At 36.4% G+C, this 11,023-nt stretch overlaps 1 protein-coding gene across 3 annotated transcripts in view; it reads right to left on the reverse strand.

The window, feature by feature from the left end:
* LOC144654275 (receptor-type tyrosine-protein phosphatase delta-like) overlaps positions 1-10,347 on the reverse strand; it is a 30,332-nt gene extending 19,985 nt beyond the window's left edge. Inside the window, exons 1-6 of one of the 3 annotated variants that reach the window (XM_078514363.1) lie at positions 10,245-10,347; positions 8,940-9,047; positions 8,212-8,415; positions 2,995-3,293; positions 1,247-1,394; positions 489-773 (exon numbers count right to left, since the gene is read on the reverse strand). In XM_078514363.1, coding sequence (XP_078370489.1) covers positions 489-773; positions 1,247-1,394; positions 2,995-3,293; positions 8,212-8,415; positions 8,940-9,047; positions 10,245-10,323 — 1,123 coding nt within the window. In that variant the 5' untranslated portion in view covers positions 10,324-10,347. Of the gene's footprint in view, positions 1-488; positions 774-1,246; positions 1,395-2,994; positions 3,300-4,232; positions 4,254-7,102; positions 7,255-8,211; positions 8,416-8,939; positions 9,048-10,244 lie in introns of those variants that run through there. The other 2 variants (XM_078514364.1, XM_078514365.1) reach the window with 2 other exon arrangements.
* Between the last annotated feature and the right edge of the window lie 676 nt (positions 10,348-11,023).

Raw genomic sequence — 11,023 nt, forward strand, 5'->3', positions numbered from 1 at the left:
AAGAATTTATATCTGTAAACACGCTTTTTCTGTGTTTCAGGCCGGCACAAGAGAACGATTGAGAGGGAAGATTCACATTTACATCATTTCGAACTTTGCTCGAAAAGACTCGAAACTTCGCGCGAAAGTTCACGAATTATCGCACGAAAGTTCGCGACAAATTACCGCACACAGCGGAAAACTGCGCGAAAGTTCACGCAAATCGAAACAATAGACGTCGCGAAAATTCGGTGAAATGTCGTGAATTGTCGAAGAGATTTCGTTTCAAGCGAAATTTCCTCGAAAAGCCACGAAAAGCGCGAATTTCGTCGAAATTCGTTTGCATTACTTTTTCACAATACTGTACATGTAGTCACATAGCATCTACAACAACAGTGACCTTGAGCCAAGACTTCTCCTGGACCAGCTACATAATTTTAAGATGTACACATACATGTACATGTATGTAGATTGTCTCCTTCTCAGTCATTAGTGTGATCATCACTTACCAGATTCTTTAGACCTCACTTTCAGTGGCGCAGACCAAGGGCCATCTCCTTTCCCATTGTAGGCCCTCACTTGGATATCGTACTCAGTGTATGGTGTTACAACAAGTCTTGCTGATGTGCTCCCTGTTACCACTTTTTGATCTTTTGTTAATTTTCCAACAACTTGCCACTGAACATTGTATCCTGTGATTCCGTCACCAACTTTACTGGGTGCAGTCCATGATATGGTAATTTCATGCGTTGAAATTGAATCTGCAGTGGGTATAGATGGTTGACCAGGCAAGCCTAACAAAAAAATCATTAAAAAATGTATTTTGAGTGAAATATATAATTATTATTTTAAAATACCATTATTAAAGTCTAAAAGACCTAGACAACACAACAAACACTTTTACAAGTGCCTCCTTGTAATATTTTATGTTTTCACTGCGAAAAATACGATGTAACAAGTACAGTGTAATTCTATAATCTATTTCATCATATTCAACTTTGCAGGGAGGCATGTTCGTCAAACAAATAATAATATTACAAGAGCACACACTTGTAAAAAAATTTTGTTGGGTGTCACACTATTACGATCGCTGTTGTATGAAAAAAATCTCTTAAATTTAACTATTATTGCAAATTTGTGGTATATACTGTAATAGTAAATACTGATCTACAATCTTCATTAGCTGCCATCCAAAAATATGTCATCAGCTGCAAATGAACCGAAAAATAATACTTCATCATTCATGTACATGCATCCCTTGTCCTACCTGTAGTTAAATTACAGCCATAAAGTTCAAATTGGAGCGCACACTGGTTAGAGCAGTTTGTAGTGTGCAACCTTATGTACTGCGCTTTGACTGAAGGGTTGAACACAACTGTCTTGGAACCGGTATCATCAACATTGGCTTCGAACTTCTACAGAAAAATTAACAAATTTTAATTATAATTATTAATAGATCTATTTTAAAGGCATTGTACAGTTCAATACATACATTTCAGATTTCAATACACACAGTTCACAGTTAGAAAGGTTAGATATGACATGCATGTCAGAGCAAAACCTTTCTGAAGATGCTGGTCAATGTACATATTACATGTACACTGCATAGTATATTATAATTATGGTCTAATGAACGTAGTCTTGGTGCTGATTATGGCTACCAAATTTGAAGCAATTCCTAGTGCTAGTCTGTAAGATCTGGGAGCAAATGTCTGGTAGTCATCTGCTAGATCTAATAATTTTTTTGTTTGTTTTCGTTTTGTGTGTAACCTCTCTGAAATACCTTTTTAAAAGTTATTGTTTCTTGTTTTTGCAGGACTTATTTTACACGACTCTCAAAACATCGCTTAAACTACGTAAAATACCTGTGAAAATTCATTTTTAATGTTTTTTATTGTTTACTTAGTATTTTTATGTTTTGAACATTTTTTTTTTTGGCCAAATCATAAAAAAATAAATAAGTCCAGCAAATTATGCCCATTCCATTTTTGCGAAATTAAGTTCCCGCGAAAATAGGTAACAATAAGGTAAATGGTAAATAAATTGTACTCTGTCTCAGATACACGTATGTACACTAGGTCTTACTTAACAGAATACAGTTAAACCTTGTGTATAAGAACCAGGGTTTTAAGAAACTGTTAGGCTAAAATTTTCATTTTAAGTCCCGCCCTCCACATAACTGAGAACTTATTAACTAAAGGCTAAAATTTTAAGTTAGGTTCCTATCAGTGGAGTTAGGTAGAAACTGCTGAATTAAGATCATTATCTGATTATATTTAAATATATGATATTTATAACACATTTATTAAATAAATGAAATTCATATGAAAATATAAGAACCTATTTTAAGAACCTTGGTAGTCTAAATTTGCTTTAAGAAATGAATCATTTAATATGTAAGAACCTGTTTAGGTTAAATTTACTGATAGTATTGCATTGTAGATACAGTAAAAACCCGTGTATAAGAACCTAACATTTAAGAACCTGTTAGGCTAAAATTTCATTTTTAAGCACCCTTCACATAAGAACCATTTTAGGCTAAAATTCTAAAACAGGTTCTTATGTTCAAAAAGAAAAAATAATCTTCTCAAAAATATAGAATTAAAAAATCTTCTCAAAAATATATTTTTAACACAGTCTGTACACATTATAGTTACAGCAAAGTTACACGATTTATTGGGAATTATAGTGAAGGTTACAGTATAGTTTTAATTTTAACAGAATCAGATTAAAATAGTAGTATTTTGCTTACCGAAGCCTCCAAGAATACTGTTATTGGACATTAAAGAGCAGATCATTTAAAAATTCTACTTTATTTCTTGAACAAAAGTTAAGAACCTAGTGAGCCTAATTTTACACTACAGTAAGTACCATTTATATAAGAACCTGTTTAGGCTAACTTGAAAAAACCTCTAGGTTCTTATACGCGGGTTTTTACTGTACAGCAAGCCATGTACAGAATGTAACTTTTACTTTCTTTCTTTCCCTGGTTACAGTGCTACTTTTTAAAAGTACCTTTATAGTTCCTTGAACAGTATAATTCTTCCAGTTTCTTCCATCGTCACCATAGCTCAGATAATACCATCTAATAAAAGAACCCTGAAAGCCTTGTGTAGCAACGGCAGTGATATTTCTTGTATACTTTAGATTCACTTGAATCCATGGATTTTTATCATTTGAACTGGGAATCCATGCTTTAGTGTTTCCTAGTCTTGCATGAAAAGCTGATGAATCAGCATTCAATGCCGACGACGCTGTGATGTCACTGTCAGGAATAGCGCCTTTTGCCATGCCAAGCTCTGGTGTGGAGCAACCTGATGGTTATAAACAGGTGAAAAAAATACAAAATTGAACAATTCTGCAACAAAATAATTACATCAAGTGAAAGATACAAATGGGATGTGCAGTACTTTTAAAACTTATGGTTACCCCTGTCTACACCGTTTTAACCAAATTACAAGTCAGACTTAACCACATTGTGTACCGTAATGATTCGATTTAGCGCCCTCCTTCCAATAAGCGCCCCCCTTCGAATGTGTTTTTGTAATTAAGCGCCCCTATTCCAATAAGCGCCCCCATTCTTATTCGCGTCCCCATTCTTATAAGCACCCCTATTCTAATAAGTGCCCCTATTGTGGATAACTGGCCCTACTGAAGTCACTGACGTCAACTAGATAAACTCCTGACCGTTCACCGTACAGTTCATGTATATATTTACTGTTAAAATGAAGAATTATTTTAAAAGTAACTGAACTTTTAACAATTTCTAACTGTTACAGTTCCTGTTTTTATAAGATACATTTGGTTGTTTCTCAAAAAATTAAATAAGCGCCCTCCCTTGAGGTGCCAAAAGTAAATAAGCGCCCTGGGCGCTAAATTGAATCATTACGGTACGTAGTTCCATAAAATATCCATTCCTCCCCCACAGAAGGGATTTTTAAAAAGAACCCCCACCCCTTTGGAAATTCCAGTTAAATTTCATACATTTCTTTAAAATTTTTGCTCTTTGAGACCCCAGCGCTACCCCCACCCCACTCCCCCCCCCCCCAAGAAATTTCCAATCCCTTCTATGAAGGGTGTATGGATATTTTCTGGAACTACATGTACACATTTATATGGCAAAGGAGTGAGAAGCAGGCCAGTAGTGTTGAATTCAGCAAAATACAATTACATAATGAAAGTGCATTTTATCCAGGATACAATTGAGGGAACCAACACTGATGTACATGTTAAAGAATGTAACGTAGTATTACCTGCACCAGAAGCTTGTGTGCCTACCAAAAAGACAAAAAAAAGGGTTTAAGTCAAGTGGGCTCCTATTAATGCAGTAATCTACTCAACTAAAGCAGTTGAGAAAAGCAAGCCTGAAAAAAAATCAGCTTGAACGGGAAGTACATTTATTTACTGCGATGATCTTTCATTTGCTTAAAATGAATATCCGCAGTACAAATATATAAAAATTTCATTTATTCATTTCATAGAGAATTATATGCTGGGAAACAGGGGGGGGGTGGTCATACACTACAGGGGCAGCAGCCAAAACATGTACTGTACAGTAAAACCTCTGCTGACTGACACCTCCCAAGATGGACAAATTACCATATTTATTCGATTAAGCACCCTGGGTGCTCATTAATTAAATTATTGGACCTTGAGAGTGGATGCTTAAATTCGAGGCTGGGCACTTATTAAATTCTCACCATTTCTCGCAAGTAGTAAATTTATTTTACAACAAAACAATGAATAATAACCCAACGCAAAGGTCTACCATTTGAAGCAGAATTTTAACTGTACATTGAAAGTTTCTGTAAATTACTAAGGAAACTTGGTCTTTTGGGAAGTTTCTTAGTAACTTTCTTACATGTAGTTCATTTCAGTCTCAATTTCAGTAATAATCAAAGTTCTCCTCTTGTACACTTCAGCATTTTTTGAAGGGGGGTTGGGGTGGGCCCTAATTCGAGGCTGGGTGCTTTGGTTGAGTGTCAGAAGACTATCGACTCAGTGTCGCCTGACTATAGGTGGACTCTCAATAGTCAGTTGAGAGTCAGCAGAGTCGGTCAACACTCGCCCATTAATTGACCCAGTGTTGGTCAACTATCAGCCAGGTGTCAACCGACTATTGGCCGACTGACAGTCTATGTAAGGACTGATGTACATGTGTCGGTCAACTATCAGCTCAGATATCGACCAACATATCGGACAAGACTACCAATAGTAAACAGGATTTGAGACCTCTTCTATGCTGAAAATTTAAAAATAAGGGTGTCTTTTTTCAGGAGGTTCAACTGTACTCCCAATTTTTGTTCATGTTATGAAAATCAGATTTTCTTGCTGACTCACTAGTGCCTTTATATCAGTAAGGCCCTATATTATGTCACATAGTTACTGGAACCATGGGTCTAGCTTGCCAGTACCATCTGACTTTGCAAATAAGTTTTGTGTATAAATTATTTTGATTGGTTCTTGCATTCATGCCCTGATAAGGGGTCTCTTTCTAAAGGCATGCTGGGATACTTTGAGACATGAATACAGTTTATGATGTTTATGATGATGATACAAATTACAAAAGTCTGTGAACAAAAAAGTTGAAAATACAAAAATTTTCAAAGAAATTTTAATTTTTGGAAAAATTTAAACTTAAATTAAAATTTATGGCAACCACATTCAGTTTTCAATCGTCTTGATGAACAAGCTAAAAAAATGATACCTAATGGATCTAATGAAGATGAGTTGTTCAACAATGACAGAGCATGGGACAAAGAAAAAATCTGAGTCACCGACGGAAATTGAAACCCATGGCCTCCCAGAAACCAGTTGGGCTCTCTAACCAACAGAGCTACAAGAGACTAGTGGTGAGCTGGGCCATTTACTAGGTTACTAGATATGTGACACGCGTCCTGCATACTGCTAGAATCAGCAAAGTCGAAATCCCCTTTATTATTTACTAAAGAATCTAATCTATATATTAAATTATCTTTATATTAACTTATATTGAAGCATCCATTCACAATTTTCCTGTAGTCCTTATGCTAATTGTACCCAGTTTTCAGGATTACACGAAAAGAAACAAAAATATTCTATTCTTAGCATGTTTTTTTCTTTTCACCCAGAAATATACACAAGACCAACCTTGGAAAAATTAGTTGATTTCCTTTACTAATCCCGCTAAGCTTAACACCAATCGCGACAATGATGCATTTCCTGTTTACACTGTGTGTGAAAAATACTCTGTCATGCAACCAAGAGTGCTATTTATTTTCTTGGAATTTCTATAATGGGCACTTACTGATAAGCACGAATTTTTCATATCAGTTTGCTATCGAGTTACTTAATTTGCAGACTAACCCGCGGTTTTGGACAAAAAAAAAATTGATCATTCATGCCCAGATTCAATTTAAAAACAAAAGTGGTTTACGTGCTCCATATGGCCTCGGTGGTAAATAATCGCTTTATATTGTCTTGGCGATTCGCCCTGCAGATGCGACAGACATACATGCGTAAATCTTTTTTCTCGATTTATTTTCAATTTCGAAGCGCCTTCGATGCTATCTTAAGAATTTTGACGTTTTACGAGTACAAACGACTATATCTTCGACATAAATATGCTTGTAAATATTAAGATCGGTAGATGAAAGCTTACAAAGTTATGCGCGCGGATGGCGCGCGAGACAAACCCAAATATTTTGGCAAAATGTCCACTCGATCAGTTGCGTCAAACACAACATGGCCCTTGTTGTGTTTGGCGAAAAATAGTCGTGTTCTCAAACATGACTAGAAAAGGGAAGAATATAGAGCTTGCAAAGCAGCAGTTTCATTCAAGATTTTCAAAGATAACCTACATGTAAGCTAAATCAATCGAGATTTGCGCCAATCACATAATCCAACACGATCTAACACAATATACAAATACAAGTTTCTGGCAAATTCTTTTTGTAAGGACTTATATAAGAGATATTTGTCGATAGAGTCTAAGCGTCTCTCGAAGCCTGCGGGAACTATTCCAACTAAAGGAATCGAGAAACAGAGGAATGAAAGCCTACGAACAAGCTTTGACGCGATCGCACACAAGGTTCTAGGTGAAGAACCACGCCGTAATAAACAATTTAAAGCGTCAATCATACAGAATAAATCAACTTACCTGCATGCTTTGGGATTGTGTAGATGAACAAAAGAAATAAAGCTCGTACTTGGGACGTGTGGCAAGTAAATAATGACATATTCGCCTATGATTCGCTTGTGTTACTGAAGAAACTCATTCTTGAAGTTACTTCATTGTAAAACGGGAAGTGACTATTTGGACACGTGACTTGAAGTGAACATTCTTTCACTGACCAATCACGATAGAGACGGGCGCGTCCAAACGGAAGTCTACGTCGATTTCCGGTCATGGAGCTATTTTTGCATCAAATGACACTTGTGGAGGATTGTTTTGCTATCATTTCGATATTTTATTATCATTTTCAGTAATATTTTGCTTTGGTTGTCTAGTTTCCCCATAATAAATATTTTTCCCTCACATTCACAATATAGTTAAAAACCCAAACGAATTTAGATTTCTTTCTTTTTTTTTCCACTGATTTTCTTTTTCAATGTAGGGTACGACTGCATGTATTGTTGAAACGGTGTCGAGATTGCTGTTTTAAGCAGGCTTGCGAGCTTTTTCAGATTAATTTATCCCTCCATTTTCATTAAAAAAAAGTTTTGAATCATTCAAAACAGAATTTCAAACGCAGCATTGTATGAAAATTGTCCAACATCCTTACAAAAAAAACGTTTACTTGCGATTAATGATTGCGTCCGAATTTAGTTGTCGAGTATCTCAATTTCGCCAAGGTAGAATATACAGTAGCAAATTTTTACCTTTTTCTCTCTTTTTTTCACTCACGCCACTATGCTCTTATGAAAAAAAAATCAAAGGCAGACGGGGAGACGAGAGAATACTTTGGATTATCAATTTCGAAAACATCAAACACCTGTAGTAACAATATTAAACTATTTGAGTTTACAAACACATTGACTTGCTCTTACACCTGATGATGATGACGATAATGATGATGATGGTGATGATTTTCGTTTTCCCCAATCTTTACTCGCAGCCGTTATGTGGGTTGTCACGCAACGGCGAAGGGTGACAAGCCCAAAAACGGTCGGAAGGAGTCTTACTTTGCTAGGACTGGGAATAAGTCTATCGATTGTGCATGTGCAGTTTTGTTTACTACACGTGAAAAGCACGTGACGGATTTCTGTACTTACTTGAGGAAATAGCAACGGCAGTTTGTGTACGCGTCACCACAGTGGTGGAAATAACAGCATTTATAGGGGTCAGTGACAACTGACCGGTTGTCTTGCTCCTGCTTGGTGTGATTTGTGTTGATTGCTGTGAAACAAGCGATGGCCATGATGGTTGTGAAGTGATCACGTAGCTATTTCTTTGGGCTGCAAGAAAAAGTGGACCGAAACTGACTTACTCAAAATAATTTCAGCAAGATTGCACAGTAGGGGGCGTGTTCTATTGCTAACTTAGTACCAATTCCTGGTATTCACAGGAATCAGTACAAAACTTATCTTACTATCCTTGCCCAGTAACCCGTTTGTCCGGGACAGTACAAGGACGTGCATAGCCCATCTTCATGTCCAGTTGAACGCAAGATCTGAAGACTGTGTATCAAGTTAGTGTAAACGTTCAATGCAATCACCCTTATGAAAGGATTGGCTGATATCAAAGGCGGGCACAAGCCTAGCGACTCAAACTCTTCATTTATGACCTTTGTGCTGTTTTTTTGTTGTTGTTTTTATTTTATTTTGTTTTTTTACTTTTCTTTTATTCCGTTTATTTTGATTATTATATCTCTATGGAACCGAGAAAAAGCCATTTTTTCAATAGTGCATACCAGGGTATTAACCGCTCAGGGGGATGGAGGGGGAGGGAGGTTTTAAGGGAGGGGGGTCGACATACTTACTTGCAATTGGTGAGCTCTGAAGGACAATGGAACTTTTACTAAAAGTCTGTATACTGGTAGATGTGCCAGTGACAGTGTCTGGAACAGAAGTGTTTAAAGTGCTCTGGGCTGCAAGGCAAAGTGATACGATACATTTTGTCCATGAAAACAATTTAATGTGGGGTTCTACCTGAATTTGATGGAAATTTTTAGAGGTTTAAAGAAGGGATTGAAAAAACAGTTTTGAAACACTACCAGACAGTTGGTCCGGGTTGTCAGGGGACTGTCTGATGTCCGTCTACCTATTTTCAACTTTAAATCCTAATTATAAAATCACCGGCATTAAATCTTCAATGTTTCTTATTTCTATAAATTTTACTTATAATTTAGAAAAACTTAATTCACCCAATACATACTTATTTATGTTTTTTTCTTCGTCTTTTCTTTCTCGGAGAAATTAGTTATACATGTACAGCGGCTAGCTAACCTTGTAAATTCGAGGTGAAATAAAGGTGATATGTTTGATGTGATGTACGAAAACAGGATATTTCTGTGTCATCTTAACTTTACTAAGCCTGCCTATATAGGGGAGGATATTAAAGATAACTTTCTTCAGTTTGTCTTCAGTTTCCGTGGAATTAACATTCAGTTCGCTTCCTTTCAGTTTCTTGGCAAAAAGAAAGGAAATCTCTCGGAATGGCTTTTCAGACACTGATATCTCTCAGATCACATCTCACATACGTAATTTGGCTGTGAACGCGTACTATCCGTATGCCTCTATAAAAAGACGGACATGATCTTGATCTCTTCAAATATTTACTCAACTACGCTACTTCCTTGTGGGCCAAATTACATTAATAGGTGTCACATTCTAAAAATATAAATGTGTATGTCTTTGCTAATCGTCTCTCTTAGTGTCAAAAATGTCGAGTGTGAAATTCACACGACAGTATCGCATTTATTTCTTTAACAATAATTGTTAGCATATTATAAGAATAGAGAGAAATAAAGCTTCCAGAAAATAAAGGATAACAAAAATAGCTCAGACATCTTGACTGAGAGGCACTTTGCACTACAATAGATTGAACACTATGAAATTGGTATTGGTATAATGACCTATAATATCACGGAGTTAAAGTATAGATAATCTGTATTTAGATAAGCAGAAAACTAATATAGGGGTATTGTATGAGTGCCGTATAGCGTAGATGCTTTTGCGTGTCAATGCATTTATAATTACCAATTAAACTAATTATAACTAAAACGTACTTTTTTACAGCGTAGAAATACAGAAATACTTTTTTTTCTGATAGCATTGAGACCTACCCGTTACAAGTATACCTTGAAGAGCAGAAAGCTTCAGAATCCAGAATAAGATAAGGCTGTGTAAATTTGGGACTCCCATGCTTCAAGGTAATATTAAATCGATGATGTCCCGAAGCCAGACTGCGAAAAATATACAATAGAGATTTTATCACCGGGTAATGCTATCTCCCCGCTGAAAGGGCGTGGCAGAAACGGAAAGAGGAACGTGGTTTCGTCACGGATTAGGACGTCTTGTTTGGCTGAAGTTTATACGACTCGAAACTTGCTGAGTAATCATGTTGTGGTTTACTTATCTATCAACAGTAACTGATACCGAAACGCTTGGAAAACGTTGATTGTTTTGCTTTAATGGGACGACAATGAAACTTACATTTTTGGTAGAATATGGTAGAAATTGCAATTCGCTACTGAAAGGCACGGGATTACGGAAGTGCAGACAATTGCAAAGCGAAAGTGGCTTGGAAATTAGTGGAATTGTCAGGTCCTAGAAGGCGTGTTTTGATAACAATTGCGTCAGCTTTTTTAGTTTTTGGTCTTATTTTTCTTTGCTGTTATTTTACTTTTATCACATCGTTTCTTCACCTTGGCTCAGTTCCTCATGACGTAGCGATCGACCATTTTAATCTACTTGAACTGAATTTAAGGTAGGGCTTGCATGATTCATTACTGAAGTGGTATTAGACTAAAAATAAAGCACGAAAAAACGCAGGAATGGTGGCAAATGACCAAAAAATTTATTGCTGACAAATTTTAACCTCAACTTCCGTTGCTGAAAACTG

This window comes from Oculina patagonica, chromosome 5 (assembly GCF_052425735.1).
Source record: "Oculina patagonica isolate OP01 chromosome 5, crgOcupat, whole genome shotgun sequence".
Taxonomy (NCBI): Eukaryota; Metazoa; Cnidaria; class Anthozoa; order Scleractinia; family Oculinidae; genus Oculina; species Oculina patagonica.